This window comes from Vigna umbellata, chromosome 10 (genome assembly GCF_029865625.1).
Source record: "Vigna umbellata cultivar VRB3 chromosome 10, Vumbellata_1.0, whole genome shotgun sequence".
Lineage (NCBI taxonomy): Eukaryota > Viridiplantae > Streptophyta > Magnoliopsida > Fabales > Fabaceae > Vigna > Vigna umbellata.
Window position 1 is genome coordinate 18,784,481 of NC_142174.1, and position 18,195 is coordinate 18,802,675.

At 35.4% G+C, this 18,195-nt stretch overlaps 3 protein-coding genes across 3 annotated transcripts; 1 reads left to right on the forward strand and 2 right to left on the reverse strand.

Moving 5' to 3' along the window:
• Positions 1 to 407: 407 nt before the first annotated feature.
• ABCE2 (RNAse l inhibitor protein 2) lies at positions 408 to 5,791 on the forward strand. Its single transcript, XM_047304503.2, has 12 exons — positions 408 to 636; positions 732 to 817; positions 895 to 992; positions 1,084 to 1,201; positions 1,285 to 1,374; positions 2,848 to 3,152; positions 3,266 to 3,461; positions 3,819 to 4,004; positions 4,089 to 4,361; positions 4,771 to 5,016; positions 5,119 to 5,256; positions 5,337 to 5,791. The coding sequence occupies exons 1-11, from the start codon at positions 534 to 536 to the stop codon at positions 5,236 to 5,238; spliced, it is 1,821 nt and encodes a 606-aa protein (XP_047160459.1). The 5' UTR covers positions 408 to 533; the 3' UTR covers positions 5,239 to 5,256; positions 5,337 to 5,791.
• Positions 5,792 to 6,970: 1,179 nt separating this feature from the next.
• On the reverse strand, positions 6,971 to 10,022 carry LOC124830707 (Tetratricopeptide repeat (TPR)-like superfamily protein). Its single transcript, XM_047304504.2, has one exon. It carries the CDS (start codon positions 9,699 to 9,701, stop codon positions 7,101 to 7,103), a length of 2,601 nt encoding a protein of 866 aa, XP_047160460.2. The 5' UTR covers positions 9,702 to 10,022; the 3' UTR covers positions 6,971 to 7,100.
• Positions 10,023 to 10,297: 275 nt separating this feature from the next.
• LOC148192087 (arabinosyltransferase XEG113-like) lies at positions 10,298 to 18,177 on the reverse strand. The gene is given in 14 exon segments (XM_088100508.1): positions 10,298 to 10,777; positions 10,887 to 10,973; positions 11,567 to 11,609; positions 11,611 to 11,687; positions 11,780 to 11,878; positions 13,596 to 13,709; positions 14,888 to 14,941; positions 15,037 to 15,131; positions 15,284 to 15,419; positions 15,574 to 15,830; positions 16,355 to 16,460; positions 16,844 to 17,049; positions 17,187 to 17,483; positions 17,823 to 18,177. Coding segments are annotated over 14 exon segments (1,884 nt in total). The 5' UTR covers positions 17,968 to 18,177; the 3' UTR covers positions 10,298 to 10,609.
• Between the last annotated feature and the right edge of the window lie 18 nt (positions 18,178 to 18,195).

Sequence of the window (18,195 nt, forward strand, 5' to 3'; positions counted from 1 at the left end):
TCATAATTATTAAATTTATACCAGGATGAATTTTTACTTGAAATAATCGCTCTCGTTAATACATCGCCATTGCCATTAGTACCAGAAATAATTAAAAAGAACATGAAATGTAAAGACAAAATAAAAAAATAATATATAGTTTAATATTACCTTTTTCAATATTAAACACTTTTTCACATAATAAATATATACAAATTAAAATTATTATTTTGTAAGAAATTTAAAGTGTTATAAAACTGTTATGTAATAACAATAGTTCTTTATAATCAAATACTATTATTGTGATTAATTATCATGATTAAAAAGACTTTTTTGTTTATACAGTAAGACTCTAGTACAAGAATCCGTGTAAAACCGACCCGATAGTGAAACCGACCCATATATCCAATTTCAGTTGCAGGTTGAAGCTGGTAACCCTAATGCTATATGCTTTTCTGAAACGTTCTCACCACACGCCTTTTCTTTGTCACGGCTCTGCTCTTTTCCTTTTGAAAGGGTAAACGAATCTCGTCCTCTTCAACTCTTCCACCGCCATGGCCGATCGCTTGACGCGTATTGCCATAGTTAGCAACGACAGGTGCAAGCCCAAGAAGTGTCGCCAGGAGTGCAAGAAGAGTTGTCCAGTGGTCAGAACCGGTAAGATCTGATTCTTCCCCCTTTCGATGCCAAACCCTAATTTTCCTCATTTCCTCAATACGGACGGCTTTACGGGGGACTCGCTGTCATTACAGGTAGATTGTGTATTGAGGTTACTTCAGCTTCGAAGATTGCTTACATTTCTGAGGAATTGTGCATTGGATGCGGTATTTGTGTTAAGGTATTGTTGGAGACGCTGTTACTGTGTTTTCAGGTGGTACTTTTTTTATGTGATGAGATTGTTGTTTGTTTGTGTAGAAATGTCCTTTTGAAGCTATTCAGATTATCAACTTGCCAAAGGACTTGGATAAGGATACTACTCACAGATACGGTCCCAATACTTTTAAGCTGCATAGGTTAGTCCATTGTATTGTTTTGTAGTAAAAATTTGAGGCTGTGGGTTTTGTTGTTTGTGATAAACTGTATTGTATTGTGTTGTGGTGGCAGGTTGCCGGTTCCAAGGCCCGGACAGGTGCTTGGATTGGTCGGGACGAATGGGATTGGGAAGTCCACTGCCCTTAAAGTTTTGGCTGGGAAGTTGAAGCCGAACTTGGGTCGATTTACTGTAATAGCCGGAACTTGCCTTTCTTTACTGCTTTACTGTTTGGGTTTTGGGTTGCGCTTGTTGATTTTTGTTTTTGGTGGCAGAATCCCCCTGACTGGCAGGAAATTTTGACATACTTTCGAGGATCTGAATTGCAGAATTACTTTACTCGTATTCTCGAGGATGATTTGAAGGTGAAGTCTGCGTCCCTGTTTAATATGTATTAATGGTCTAGTCTCTGGCAGTCTAATACCGACTAGATAGTGTGCTCATTGATACCAGTGTGATTTAATGATCTGGATTTGTTTTCTTCTTCCCATTATTCTACTCGCTGGACCAATTGCCAATTATGTGATGTTAGTCCGTGGAACTAGTCTGTTATAATTGGTTTGACTGAGAGGGATGAATTGATTTTGGGATTGGGAACGTAGTTGGGATATTGATAATGTCTGGGAATGAAGTTAGGAGAGTTTATTATTGTATTGCAACTTTTTTTATGGTGGAGTGCAGTGTGGGAAGGCAACTATCCATCCCAAAATTTTGACCGATGGTGATGCCTGATAGTCGGAGAAGCATGATGTATTTAACGGAAAATAACATCATATATTTATACACTACACCCCCGTCCCCCTTCCCCCAAAAGTGCACTTAAAAACTGTAGGTATTACAATAAAAGAGAAGTAATAGATTTATATATGAAGATCAATAAACTATAAACATTTAAAATTAATATATAGGTATCCAAAGGTAATATCATAAATCTCAAAATAGTTAATTAGTTCATTATCATTAGAAAAGTAAACAATCAAGTTCAAGTATAAAGCTGAATGGTTAGAGCACAAGTTGATTAATGCTATATCTATTGCTCTATTTGGTTTGTTTTAAATACTAATTAACCAAATTACTGAATGACTCTTTGTCATACATTGATTGATACATCAAAATGCCATATTTTAAGAAATAAAGTGTCTCACTACATATCATAAAATGCATATTTTAAGGTAGAGCACATATACATGTTAGCTTATCAAATGCCACTAATTGATAGGGATATGGGTCAATTGTCAATCCAAGTTGATGTGACTAAACATTGACTAGTTTGTAGTTGGAGGAAAAATGGGAGACATGGAGGGGGGAAGTCTAATATAATGTTATAAGTGAGTCAACCGCCAGGTGTCTCAGATCTTTTAGTCTTTTCCTTGTTTTAATTCCATACATGCTCATGTGAGAAATTCATTCATTGTTACTATTCTTTGAAAATTCACTTCCTGAAATTAATGTAATGTTCAAGAATGGAATAATTTGTGTTTTGTCCTACATATTTATTATGGTCATACAAAATTTGAAGGCCTTGTAATATATAAAGACGTGTGATTGAACTGAAGGCATTGTAATCCCTCTGTAGTTATCCTACATAATTTTTAACCTTTCTGAAAATTTTATCTTGTCCTTACTGGATGTCTCACTTTTGCCGTGCATACATTTTTCTGAATATTTGTTCATTAAAATCTAGTTAGTTGAATTTTTTTTCCAGATCACACTAAAACAGTGTTATGATTAAAATATGGCTTTTCTTTTTTTATATATATAGTATCACCAATCTTGGTATGTTGACCACATTTGCCCAGGTATTTATATTTTAATATATCTGTATATGATTTATGTAGGCTATCATCAAGCCTCAGTATGTTGACCATATTCCAAAAGCTGTGCAAGGAAATGTGGGCCAGGTGCTAGACCAGAAAGATGAGAGAGACATGAAGAAGGAGCTTTGTGCAGATCTTGAGCTTAATCAAGTTATAGATCGTAATGTTGGGGATCTTTCAGGTGGTGAGCTCCAAAGGTTTGCCATTGCGGTTGTTGCAATCCAGAATGCTGAGATATACATGTTTGATGAACCGTCCAGTTATCTTGATGTGAAACAGAGGCTGAAAGCTGCACAAGTTATTCGATCATTGCTCAGGCCTAATAGGTTTTTTGCCCTTTTCTCTTAGTATTACATGCTTAAAAATGTCTGTATCATATGTCCTTCACCAAACTACTTCCAATATAAATTTGAATATGTTTGCTTCTCTCTTTTTCCAGTTATGTAATTGTTGTAGAGCACGATCTTAGTGTCTTGGACTACTTATCAGACTTTATTTGCTGTCTATATGGCAAACCTGGTGCATATGGAGTGGTGACACTTCCTTTCTCTGTCAGAGAAGGAATTAACATCTTCTTGGCTGGCTTTGTTCCGACAGAAAATCTGAGGTTCCGGGATGATTCGCTAACCTTCAAGGTATATTATGCTTCATGCATCTCCCTTCTCTCATTTGCTTATTATTTTAAACCATTCTGGTGAGGTAAATGAAAATATTTGGTGCTGAAATTTAGTGGTGACTGTTTCAACATGCAAAAAATGTTAGTGAAAAACTGAATATTCTGTATGTGGGAGTTCACTGAATATATTCGGCAAAAATTACTTCATGTAGTGTCACATCATTTATATTATTAGATGCTCATATTTTCTACACCTTAAAAGGTAAATATTTTTAAATTAAACATTATAAATCAGTGCTTATTTTTCATTACTGTATGTTTCAGTACTGAGTTTTTAAATTTTATCAAACGCACCCTGCTCTCTTGCTGTGTCTAGGTTGCTGAGACTCCACAGGAAAGTGCTGAGGAAGCTCAGACATATGCTCGATATAAATACCCAACAATGACCAAAACTCAAGGCAATTTTAAACTTCGTGTAGTTGAAGGAGAATTTACTGATTCTCAGATTATTGTGATGCTGGGTGAGAATGGGACAGGAAAGACAACATTCATTCGTATGCTGGTATTCTTTTGGTCATACTTCGTTCTCAATGAAACTGAGTAATTCTTATTGCTTTGGTGTTCACCTTGCTTTGGTATTATTCAGGCTGGTTTATTGAAACCTGACAGCATAGAAGGTGGATCTGATGTGGAGATGCCTGAATTTAATGTTTCGTACAAGCCTCAGAAGATTAGTCCGAAGTTCCAATCAACTGTTAGGCACTTGCTACATCAAAAAATACGTGATGCATATACTCATCCCCAGTTTGTTTCAGATGTGATGAAGCCACTTCTTATCGAACAGTTAATGGACCAAGAAGTGGTGAATCTTTCTGGAGGAGAGTTGCAGCGAGTTGCTCTGTGTCTCTGTCTTGGCAAGGTATTATAAGCTTCATCCATGATAACTGTTTGAGATTATTTATTCACCTGAATCCTTGTTGCTCTTTTCATATATTTCTTTCTCTATACATACTTTGAATACTTCCTGTTTTCTATAGGCAACTAGTGTCAAGTTTGGTGTCGTTCCATAAGGTGAAAATGAGTTTGGTGCTAATCCTGTTGTCAACTTTTGTGGGATTGCATGGATTTGTTGCATGCCTCCAGAATCTAGATAGAAATAATGTTCCTGGTGCCTTACTGTTCTACTTTAGTGGCCTGTAGACATATCCATGCTAATTATGTGGCCTGATTGTTTGAATTGTATCACTTGGTTTTGTTGTGGGCTTTGATCACCCTTAAGATGCATGCATGCCTCTTGTTTCTGATCTGTTGCTATCCTACCATAACAGCCTGCAGATATCTATCTGATAGATGAGCCAAGTGCATATCTAGATTCTGAACAGCGAATTCATGCTGCCAAAGTGATCAAGAGGTTTATTCTTCATGCAAAGAAAACGGCTTTTGTCGTTGAGCATGATTTCATCATGGCAACTTATCTCGCAGACAGAGTTATTGTTTATGCTGGTCAACCATCAATTGATTGTGTTGCAAATTCTCCTCAATCATTGTTGTCTGGGATGAACCTTTTCTTATCGGTGAGTTTCATACCTTGGTTCCTATACTTTTTTCGTTTTGATCTGTTGTGCCTTTTGCTTATACATGCATAATATATATAATGTAATCCTTCATTTCTGCAGCATCTTGATATCACATTTAGAAGGGACCCAACTAATTTTCGCCCAAGGATCAACAAACTTGATTCAACTAAGGACAGAGAACAAAAGTCTGCTGGGTCTTATTATTACCTTGATGACTGATTCCATACTCACAGGCTGGTTCGTCCTTGTGCATTTTTATTCCTCTTAGAATGCATTACGTGGCACATGGAAACTGACTATATTTTGTGATGTTGCAGTTGTTCTTTCACCATTACAACATTGCATCAGTTTGAGCTTTTCATGGGATCTCAGATTTAGTTAATTTGATGCCTTGAAATATAAGATTGCCATTTTTACCAATGGCATCTTTCTCAGTGAATAGAAGAGCCTGCATACATGCTTTATGTTGGTTGGTGCATTTGTACATTTACCCTTATATTACTGCAGTTACTTATCACCAGTTTTGCTAGTACTTGGGTGGGTGAATCTGAATATTACATGGGTTTAATTGGTCGAGATTGGAACATCATGACGTCAGATGGGGTTTATCGCCACTTTGGCACATAATTTCAGTTGAGTATGTAACGAAGTTTACTTTCATTTAGATAGATATCTCCTGTTTGGAATATATTGCCGTTGAGAAAGTTGTTAATCTTGATGAATATTGTTTTCCCCTTGAAAAGTGGAGATTATTGTCGATTTAATGATTCAACTGTTAGACAAAATACCATAGAAGTATATTCGTTGTGATTTCTTCCGACAATTTTATTAAACGGTAGTTTCAACTGACTTTTTTCTTGTGGATCATCCTGTTTTGTGGTTACCGGATGATGGGATATAGCAGAAATTTTGAAATGAGCACATAAAAATCTTTTCATAATTTATGAATGATTTCATTTATTCTTATTTTCGTTTCTTTTCATTTCATTCACTTGCAATAAGAAATAACCACAAAACCTATCAAATATGAATATTTGGTAACATAATAAGATTGTTACTAGTTTAGTTTAATTATAATTTAGAGTGATTAAAGAATTTTATAGATACGTTGAATGTACTTTAGTAGTCTATTTTGGAATTTTAAAAAATGTACGTTATGTTTATAGATCATATAATCCTTTCCTTATTATATGTCATCTTTTGGTATTTTTATCTACTGTTATTTATTTTAATTTTAATTTTATAGATATAATTAATGCATTATTCTTAGTATTTGTTTATTTGTTTTTAATTAATAAATTTTAAAAAGATTAAAATTATATATTTTGGAAACTAATGTTTTTTTATATAATGTCATAAAAATTGAAGAATTCAATTTTATTGCAAAATGAAAAATAAATTTGATTAGTACTTATTATATCATTATATATTATGTGTTTGTGTGTACGTTATAATGTAATAAAAATGTGAATATGTACATTTTAAATATAGTGATATGTTCAAATAAAAAACGATGTAACTTTAAAAAATAAATAAAAATATTAAAAAAATTTGTAAGAATTTAATTATTTATAAAAATATCTTTAATTATGATTAGATAATAATATATTTTTATTTAAAAATACAAATTTCTTTCATACAATAAATTTTATGCAATTATATATTATTTTATGTTGGGTAATATTAAAATTTGTTAACTAATTTACAAAATGTTTTTAATTAAATAAATAAATTTAGAATTTAGAAATTTTATCGACTAAAAAATAATTTATTAACTAAGAGTAACTTATTGGTTATCAACTAATTAAATCATCGACTACCATGGTTTATTTCACTACTAGTTTAATTCTCGTTGCAAGCATTTGCAATCTGTAAAGGAAAATATTTTTTTGATCCAATGCACCACTTGATAATCCACTTGTAGGAGTATTTTAGTCATTAGAAAAGTGAAATTTTGAATGAGAAAATAGGGAATATAAAGTGGGTGTAAAAATATATTTGGCTTGAAAGTAATAGTGTCCATCTGTAAATATTGCTATTTATGCCAAGGTGTTGTTGACCTCGAAGTGAATCTCCTTTTATCAGAAATCAAAATCAATAAGACTATAACCTGCTGTTTTTCTTAAACCTAAATCCTGGATTGATTGTCTCAAGTCAGTAGCATCTTTCCAGCTTCCTGCAGCTACATACATATTTGACAATGATATATAATATCCAACATTGTGAGGTTCCAATTGAAAGAGATGTTGAGCAACTAGTTTTCCCAACTTGAGTTCTCCATGATAGTTGCATGCACTTAGGAGAGTTCCCCAAACACCTGAGCTGTCACACCCTTTAGCAAACTCGTAAGCCTCATCCAGTCTACCTGATCTCCCAAGCATGTCAACCACATATACTTGATGCTCAGTCTCAGGTTGTACTCCATATTTCTCCAACATACACTCATAATACCAAATGCCTTGCTTCACAAGTCCTGAATGCCTGCATGCAGATAAAAGGCTGACAAAAGTGCTTTTGCTCACCCTTTCTCCTGACTCACACATTTCATTGAAGAGTTTGACTGCCTTCTCACCCTTTCCATGATATCCATATGCAGAAATCGTCGAATTCCAAGTTGATTCTGACTTCTCCTTTGCATGTCTGAATACGTGTAGGGCACTGTCCAATCTTCCACAGTTGCTGTAGAAATCTATAAGAGCTGCTGATATGAAGGAATTATCTCCAATGCCAGTCCTGAACACATGGGCATGAGCCTGTTTTCCATGTCTTAGGACACCGATTTGTGTGCAAGCAGAGAGAAAACTAACAATGGTGATCTCATTTGGTTCAAACTGAATATGGCGAAATAGTTCCAATGCTTCTCTACTTTCTCCATTATGAGATAAAGCTGAGATTATGCAATTCCATGAACAAAGATTGGGAATGGAACAGAATTTGAACACTACTTTGGCACTGTTGATGTCTCTGCACCTGCCATACATAGTAATTAATGAGTTCTGAACCCGAGTATCTGATCCCAAAGGAGTCTTAAGTGCAAGGCCATGCAGAGACTTTCCTTGGCTTGATAGTTCTAGGTTTGCACAGGCAGACAAGATATTTACAAGGGTTATGGAGTCATAGTTGAAAGGAGGTTCCTGTCTCATCAATTTGAAAATATCTAGAGCCTCTCTGATATGGTCGCATCGCACACAACCCACGATTAGTGTGTTCCATGAAGCTATATCTGCTAATGCAGAATTCTCATACAAAATTGAAAAACTGGCAGCTAAGTATCCACAATTGATATACATATGCATGAGAGAATTTATTAAAAGAATGTGGTTCAAAAATCCAGATTTCACCTGCCAGCAGTGAACTGATTTTCCAAAATGGAGACTGTTAAGGGAGTCGCAAGAAGAAAAAATAGCAAAAAGGGTCGAGGAGCTGCAGTTTAGGCCACAACGTAGCATCTCTCTGAACAATTTTTGAGCTTCATCAGAATACTTGTTATGGGAATAGCAAGATATCATTATATTCCATGAGACCGAGTCCTTCTCTGTGGTAGAATTGAACAAGAGCTCAGCTTTCTCCACCAGGTTGCACTTTGAATACATGTCTATCAGGCTGTTCAGTAACATAACATGATGAGATACCATCATCTGTCTTCTAATTGCAAATCCATGGATGGTTCTTCCTTCTCTGTAGAGCATCAGTTCCGCACAAAGTGGAAGTATAGTAGTTAATGTCACCACATCAGGTGGGAACGACCCTACTATTTGCATTTCAACCAGAAGATCAAATACTTCATTAAATTTTCCATTTGATGCAAATCCTTCCATCATTGCATTCCAGGAAACAGTATCTTTGAGTGCTATTTCTCTGAACACTGTTTCAGCAGCTTTGATGTCTTCACATTGTGAATATAATGAAATGAGAGAGTTGGCAACTGAAACGTACGAGCTGTCCTTGTAACCTAGCTTGATTCCCAGCCCGTGAATGGACTGGCCAAGAGCCAGCTCTCCCAAACTTGAAGATGCTGAAATGGCACAAGATAGACTGACACTGTCTACTGTTTCTTCAGAAAAACTCACCCTTTTGAAGTAATACAATGCATTCACTGGATCACCATTGTAAATACTGCCTCTCATTATCGAATTCCACGAAATAATATCTTTACCTTCCATCTCTTCGTATACACCCTCGGAAGAGCTTAGATCACCACACTTAGCATACATGTCAATAAGAGCATTACCTAAACCGATATGCTTTAGCATCCCAGATTTTATACTCACACAGTGAATTACCCGTCCTAGGTCAAAGCTTTTTATCAGTGAAGAAGCTGACACCATAAGCAATAGAGTAGTGGAATCAAACCCAGTTTCGGCCTTGATCATTTTCTCTAAGAAGTCCATTGCTGTTCTATAGCACTTATTTTCAAGAGATGCTGCAACAATAGCATTCCAAGCAATCACATCTCTGTTGGGAATCTCATCAAACAAACTCTTTGAAGAGGCAAAATCTCCAGCCCTAGAATAAACAGTGAGTAGAGATGTCGAGTTTGGGGGGTGAGCTAGAGCGCCTAACTTTAATGCTGCACAATGGGCAGCAGTGGCACTCACAATTTTTGGCTTTCTGAGGGACAGTTTGATATAATCAACAAGCTGAAAATGAATATCACTCGCACGTAGAGTTCTGTGTAGCATTTCCTCAAACAGCTGAATGACACTGAGAAAACAATGACATTAACATGAGAATACGGGGACCCTGTGTCGTCGTTTAACAATGCTGAAGTTCCCAGTTTGGTGGTTCTGCGAAGAAATTGAATGGAATGATTGTGATATTCCAGGTCCAAGGCTAATTTTCCATTAGCCCATTTTGTTATATACTTCAACGTCAATTCGTGGACCACCCAGAATTTCATCTTGACTTCATTATTGATTGCAGGTATAAAAAATCCCGTCTTGCGCTGAAGAACGTGAATTTGAGAGCTTAGCAATTTCCAAAGGCCATGCATAACAATAAATAGCTCCTACGTAGTAACTCTTCCATTCATAGAACATACTGTAGCAGTGTTTTTCCGTTGCCAAACTCTATTTTTTGTATTAAAGATTTAGTTGTCTTGGTCTAGTCACGTGATGCTAGAGGCGAAACTGGTTTGATTAACAGTAGTAGTTCATCAGTATCTTTTGCATCAAATACTTGTGCTTTTAACTGACTTTTGTTCTTTAATAAAATATTTTTCAATTAGGGAGTTCTAGGAATGTTATTCCCAACAGATAATGCTAAATAGTGACCAAAATTTGAAAAGGGGTGGTGCATTCAGTTGTTCCTGTTTTAATAATTACAGCAATTCAATGTCAACAGAGACATCAGGGCTGAAAAACTGCAATGTTGGAAACTTGGTACGAAGCATGCTCTTCCACTGTTACACAAGAATGACATTTTCTCATCTCTCTAACAACTAGCATCATCAATGTGGACACAGATTCCGAACTTCTGTGAGTAACCTTGGTCTTGGCAATCAGTTGGAAACCAAATCACCTTTTAATGAAATCTCTTCCTTGTATCTCCTGTCCTTAGTGTTGAAACAAACATAAACCTGAAGTTGACCTCACCATGGTGGATGATCATCTGCAGAAGTTTGAGGAGGGAGAGGCTTCCATTCAGGCTTCTCATCCCAGTACATATCGTAATAAATGTGGCCAGGAGTGTGATCAAACACGCAGCACCATATACCCAAATACCGTTTAACACGGTTTCTAAATTTGTCCTCCCTTTCCTGATAAAAGTATGGATGGCTCAGGACATGATAATCATGAATGTCTTTGCATTTATTTTTGTCATAAATACAAAAAAACTTCAAAAGAAATGAGTAAAGTAGTCCTTGCCTTGTCGCTAAAACCTGTGAAAGCGTCTTGCATTGAAGAGAACTGGATGACTTTTACGTCCTTGAATGATGAAAATACTTTCATGTACTGCAAAATCAAAATAAAAACAACCGGGATCAACGTTTTTTATATATAACCTGAAAATTGTGCAAAGCCAAAAATATATTTCCAGGACCAGAAAATGAAAAAAAAAGTATTTGATAAACCTAAGGGCTCAATTTTGATGGCATGAGGCTGTGGTATGGGCGGTCTCTACCTACATGAAAAGGTCCTCCTATCATGCAATTCTTAGAACAATGTTTTTCTTATTCCAGGAAAAAAAGGGTAGAAAGCTGCCTACAGAAGAGAAAGTCTTCACTTGAAGATATTACGCAGGAATTACTTTTGAAGGAAGAAAATTGAGTTATATGTTTCAGTGATTGGTAAACATTCCAGCACAATTACAAGTTGGACACCAAAATTACTTATTTTGAGATTCAGATTTAATTTTCACACTGCAGACATAACTAAAATTTCTCACACCATACTCCAAGTGAGCATTCCGAATCAGCTGCTTATCCTTAATTTAAGTTTATACTTGGTATAACGAAAAAAGATCCGGCACACGAATATGTACTTTGCTTATAGGGTTGACTTTGAAGTACATAAAACAACCCTTAAATGGAAAAAATTTTAAGTACCGTTTCTTCATCGCTATGCCTTGGAAATTTGAGTACTCCCCCAATAGTAGGTATTATTTGATGCAAAACAATCTTGAGCTCCTTCCTTACAGAGCTGAACATCAAGCCATGAATTCTTCACCTGAATTCAAGAAACCCCGCATAAGTTTCCCGAGTAACATACAAGAAGAAAGGAAAAATCACAATTTCAAATGAAAATGACATGTAATTCACCTCTGAGGGGAGGGAGGGGTTGTCAAGTAACGAGTACTCTCTAATATCTATTCCGGGGCCGAACTCTTCCTCTGGAAGTTGTTTCAACATGACATTTACCTGCAACAGAGTACATTTTCACAGCAGAGCACACGACAGTGAGAGAAAATGTTTGATTATGTATATAGAAGAGGCAAGAGATTACATTAAATGTTGTAAACTCGTGCACAGATAATTACAAAGGGTGTATATTATTTAGTATTACTCTGCAGAGTTCTTCTCTCTATATCCTACTTAAGGACTACATCTAATTCATGAAAACATGGAGATCTGAATTAGTGAAAGCCAAAAAATTTTAAACCATACAAAAAATTAATAAAATAAAATAAAGCATAGAATTTATCAGTTAGTTTAAAGCATCGAAGGGACACCATGTTTAATAAGAATCGAATGATTAAAATAATTATACAAGCTTTCTTAAAATACAACTAATCATGTAGATTATGGACTAGAAGTGGTGAGCAATGTAGTCAAAATGAAATATCATTTCCACTCTTCAAGCTGACTCCAGTTCCCTTGAGCTTCTTTTAAATTATAATGGCATATATGATCCACAATTACATCAAAGGGTAGGCCTTGTCAAATAGCAGTAACTGATATTTGTTACAAAATAATTAGCACAGTTTCTCCACTGGTAGAACTAATAAATTATTGAAGCAGCCAAAAATTAATTGCTTTAACCAACGAGGTTTCCAAGAAAAAATTGAAATCTCAATAATGTTTAGGGGACGACTACCAACTTGGTTTGAGAGAGATAAGTAGCCTTTACTCAGTGAAAAGTGCTTAGTATAGTAATGTTTAAGTATCTGACCAATTCTATGGAAGCAGGTTTTCAAATTTAATAGTGATTTTATACGTAGCTGCTATTAGAAGCATGTTGGCATATGGTTTTCCAATCGTGAAAAGTTACATTTTATTTTTTAAAGTAATTAAAAACAAATAATACCATTAAAATACTTTTTTTGTCGTAACTTCTGTCATTGACTCTTAGATTTTCCCATGTTTGTCCCATATTTCTTCATCACTACTCTAATGCCTACAATTATAACAAAATCCTTTTATTTACATATATGAACTTATTCTTCTCTTGTCATCCGACAAATTGAAATCCAAAAGATTCACATTCAATTTGATTGGAGGAACAGGAAGGGAAAGGGAGGAATTTTGGTGAAAAAATCCTTTCTTGGTTCAGAAGTTTGAAGAAGAATGGAAGAGAAATCGCAGGGACAAAGACCATTCCCTCCCACTTTTTCCTCCATTTTAATATTCAAAGGATTTGTTTTCTCTCCCTTTCTTCGAAGCAAGCTATCCGTGAGAAACAGATATTACATATGGCTTTGATGTCTTTCTGATACCCAATGTCCCCGATATCAAGAACATTATTCCTTGATTCACATTCTCAGTTTTTGACATCTAAAGCAAATACTACCATCGTGCCTAGTTCATGCAAATATGTAAAACATCAATTTCGAAAAGCTTTCTTGCGGAGGTCTGTTTGGGCAAACTTTTCTATAATAAGCCAATTCTAGAAGTTCACTCATTTAGTTTTTCTAAATTTTTATTTTTTAACATTCATAAGCTAATTTTAAGTTATGAAGAAACTCATTCTATTTTTTCTTTTCTCTTCCAGAAATCCTTATGTGGAAGTTTGTCCAAACAAACCCTGTGTACTTGTGAACAAAATTTCTAAGGCTGTTATTCATAAACCCGGACAATATAAAGATAAGTGAACAACGACAATAATAATTTAGGAGCAACTTGATCAAACTGGAAATACCTCAAATACATGATCCAGTGGACAGAGAAAAGGTTGTCTAGTCATAGACCCCTCCAAAACACCAGGATGGGGAAACCATAGCCTATCAACCCTGCACCATAATGGAGGCACAACCTAAACATATACACATAAAGAACCCACTTAAGATCAAATTATATTCTTTCTGAAATGAAAATACACTGCAAAAAGAAATCTTTAATCATAATCATTAAGAAACCCCACACCAGCTGTATCAAATGCTCTAGGAATAAAAGTTGACCACATATATCAACCAAGGCAACATGTTATGTAATAAAAGAATTATTACAATTTTTTATTTTGGATGATAGGACTGCTTAAGAGCTTAAGCATGAGAAAGTCAACCCCACACACCCTTTGTTTACACCAATAACCTTTAGGCATCTATTAATGGAATCTTAATTATTAAAAGGAGATATTAGCGGGAGGGTGAAGAACTCGGGTGTGAAAATATGCTAGTTCTTTTAATTAAATTGACTAATAAGAAATTAATTACATTACATCAATAAGACAGAGGACAGAAAAGCATGAAGGAATCAGGAAGTAGAAGATATTACTACTGTCCTAAATGATTTTTAGAGAAAATACTAAAATTGGCTCTAAAGTCATAAGCATCAGCACATCAGTCCTTCATGACAAAATTAGTCTCTCAAAAATCTAATGCCACCAAATTAATCCCTTAAAGATCTAAATGTCACCATAACATTACTGTCCTTCAGAAGGACTACATTAGGGTTGCACTTCTATGGATCCTAAATTATATTGGGAATGCTCCTGTCAAAGGCCTCAATTGCAAAGATAAGGGAAATACTCAAATTGTTGGATATTTTGATGTTTATTGCAAAGGGTCACCAAGCTCCACTTTCAAGATATTATGTTCTTGTTGGAGGTAATTTAATATTGTAGAAAAGTAAGAAATAAAATGTTTTGACAAGATCAAGTGCAGAAACAAACCACATGGCAATAACATTAGTCACTTGTGAGCTCATATGGCTAAAGCAACTTATTAAAGGGCTTAAATTTAAAGAAAGTTCCCATATAAACCTTATATGATTAATTACACATCACCAAGTCTCTAAGAGAACCAAGGAGCAATTATATTATCATCAAGATGAGTACATACAACTTATATGCTCCATCTTGAGGGGAGTATTATAATTATAAAATAAGGAGCATATCATATATTATCAAGAATATCAAGATTATATATATATATATATATATATATATATATAAGCATTTTATGATACCAGAAAATAGTTCTCACTACTCACCAGTGTTCTGTTCAAAAGGGAAGCAATAGCAAGCGCTGTTCTGATCTGTTTTATCTGGACAAATTCATGTAACATAAATGAGGAGATGCAACATCACAATTTCCATTGAAATTGCATAAGTGAAAAGGATCAGGTCGATACATGCATACTTGGTAATTAACAAGTGTAAAATGTGATTCGATGGTATGGTTCCCACTTAGCAACAAGCTTTTTGGAATAGATGGCTTGAATGACAAGAACCCCCCTGCAAAGGTTACTCATGGGGGAATCAATATATCAACCACATGCAGATAATGAAAATAATGCATTGAAACATTAAGTACCAATTATGGGTTTTCAGCAAGAATGCAAAGCAAATATATGCTAGCTAAAATTGAGGGAGAAATAACTAATTACCAGAAGGATTATAGTATTCTGGTGGGTCACGGAAAAGCATGGCTTCACGAAGTCGGTGGCGCTTTCCTTCAGTGCCTGCATATTGAAATGTTGTATGCACTGCATATGGTTCCAATCTGAGTTGCTGGTACATAGCCTACAATCATGAATGCAAGTACATTCTTAGGAACAACTGACACAGTTTGTTTCTCTAAGGTTCACTCAGACAGTTAAATACGTAAAAGAAAACATAAAGTATATAACATATATAATTCGAAAAGAAGGAATATGAAAATAAAATTTGATCCTACCTGGACAAAATATGTATGTCCACTACAAAAGATGCTTGAAGGCAAAATTCCTAGCTTTAGAATTCCATCATAAGCATAAACAAGTCCGCTGTCCTCATCAACTGACGGTCCTAACTGCCTGTGAACAAGATCATTGAAACCATTCTGATCCCATATCTTGTCATCAGCTAGGAGCAGTTCTTTCCATTCCTTCGCTAATTTGTTTGCAGACTCGGTAGGTCTCCAATGGAAAATTCCTATGTTGTAAGCAGCACCGACTACACAAGGTGATAGACAAAAATCATGGATATAGTATCTGTTCCATTAAAGCTAATAAAGTGTGATAATAAATGTGATAGAATGAGGGACCGAGAGGTTAAATAAGTGAAAAAGAGCTTGAGATTCAAAGCAAAAATCAGGTAGAAAACAACTTCAGTGTGTGGTATTTTTAATTTGATATGCCAAAGAATGTGCAATAACTTCAATAAGATTGTCTGTTGTTCCTAAATAGAGACAAGACATAATATAATAAAAGTTTTGGAGTCTTAGACGTAGTTTGCATATTGGATAGTGTTTTTTGTGGGCTTCTAATGACAAGATATGGAATTTGTAAAAAAGGTTCTCCATCATTCATATAAGACACATTTTCAAACCGTATATGTTATTTGATTTTCACTTGCAGATATAGTTCAATATAACTCAAAATTGTCGGAAGTGAAGAACTAGTACCAGAAACCAATATGGGAACAGTAAAAATCAAAGAAGTAAGTTCTGCTCACTATACTGTACCAAAAATATTCACCTTCTTGCCAAATTTCCAGACTATCATCAACCACTGTTGGAACAACTTGATCACTGGATGTTAAAACATCTGCTCCAGGATAACGAGCTAGATATGGAAGTGGGTTCTGCTCCATGATCACATAATTACATATAAGTTTTAAGAATGAAATATATCTCAGACGAACAATTACATAATGTGGTAGGCGATTTCCTTAAAAGATGATTATGTATATTGAATATAACAGATAAGAAGTCCCACAATAGTTGCACCCAAAGAAGTGTGAACAAGATAAAGAAAGGACACCGGATATGAACAGAGGAATTAACAAGCTGGAAAAGAAACTAATAATACATTGATAAAATAATTAAATAAAAAGATGAAATGCTGTAATAGTAGACATTTTGCAGCTACTAATAAAATTTGGATGATTCATAATAAACACAGCTAGCATATGAATCACCCTTAAAAGTTAAAACCAAACATGTATTGAGAAATGGAGAAAAGCACCTTCAACCAAACCATGTCAGTGTCACACATCAACAGCTCGTAGCCGAGAGGCAAGATCAAGTTGATCAGAATAACTTTTTCTCTCCCCATTTTATGAAATGTCGGAGACCCCCAGCCAACATCTTCTGTACTCATATGGCTGCCCATGTCAAAAACAGGTATCCCTTTCCAATAAAGCGCCTCCAACAACTTGGTGTCCATTGCACCTAAAAGGTAAGTTTCAAATCCTTTTTTACAAACTATGATCAACCGTACACAATGCCGGCCGGATACGCATCTCTATCAAGGGCGATAAGAAAACACGTGATAGTGAAAGTTAGAAGCTTTAAATTGAAACACTCACCCACAAGATAATTAGAAACTTCCAGATCATTCAACTGTTGAACCCAGGTCAAAATAAAGTCCATGAAGGCATAGTTACCAAAGGTAACTATTATAATGTTATCTTTCACCCTTTTCTGAATCAATTCTTTGGTCAATCTGAAAGCCTCAAAAGGTGGCATCTCTTTATTGCGTGGAGGAACATCCAAAATAGGTCTTGTCCTCACATTTCGTGCCTCCGGAGGAACAGAAGGCACAGCATGTCCGGTTGCTAACCGAGAACCGTTGAGCGTCTGTTCTGTAAGATGAAAATCCTCATCTGAAAAACATGCAGAGTTCAAGGTTTCAATTTGAATCACACCCAGATATGAAACAGATAAAGGGTCAAAAAGGAAAACACAAAAGAAGCTCAATGTATTGGAAAGTGTCATACAAAAGGACCCCTTAACAAATAACAGTGCATTAAAGGACACAAAAGTGGAACCAATGTTAATTACTCAAACATTCTGTATCTCCAACTAAGGAAGATTGACAACACATTTAAAAGTGACAAAAGGATATGTGACGTTGACAGGAAGTAAGAAAAAAGGTGTGAATTTGAGGAGAAAATGAGTATGAATGAGAGAGTGTGAAAAAGGGTAGAGTTAAGTGAAGATACTTGAAAGCGACCAAGAAGAGGGGTTGGTGGAGGGATAGCGAATGGCGGAGAAGACGTAGAGTGAGGAAAAAACGATGCCAATTATGACAACGGTGTAGATCGTGAGGAACAGAGGCCTCGAATGAAGCACTTCCTCACACGCCATCAATGGAAAGAACAAATCACAGAGAGACTCAGATTTGCATCTTCCAATTTCAGTCTCTTATTATGGCAATGAAAGGTCAACCCTTAATTCATCCCTCTCTCTTGAGTTCAACATCATCGTCTGTCTCAGCATCCAATCTCTCAACTACTCTGCTTCTCTTCATTTTCGATTCCAACACAATCACTCATTCAGGCAAATAAATTTTCATAATGTGCAGTTTGTTTAAAT

Excerpts from the sequence above, each read along its gene's own strand:
- LOC124830707 (XM_047304504.2), bottom strand. The coding sequence starts at position 9,701 with ATGCTACACAGAACTCTACGTGCGAGTGATATTCATTTTCAGCTTGTT.
- ABCE2 (XM_047304503.2), top strand. The coding sequence starts at position 534 with ATGGCCGATCGCTTGACGCGTATTGCCATAGTTAGCAACGACAGGTGC. Across the intron at positions 818-894 it reads GATGCGGTATTTGTGTTAAG|AAATGTCCTTTTGAAGCTAT; the intron begins GTATTGTTGGAG and ends TTGTTTGTGTAG. Across the intron at positions 4,005-4,088 it reads CAACATTCATTCGTATGCTG|GCTGGTTTATTGAAACCTGA; the intron begins GTATTCTTTTGG and ends GGTATTATTCAG.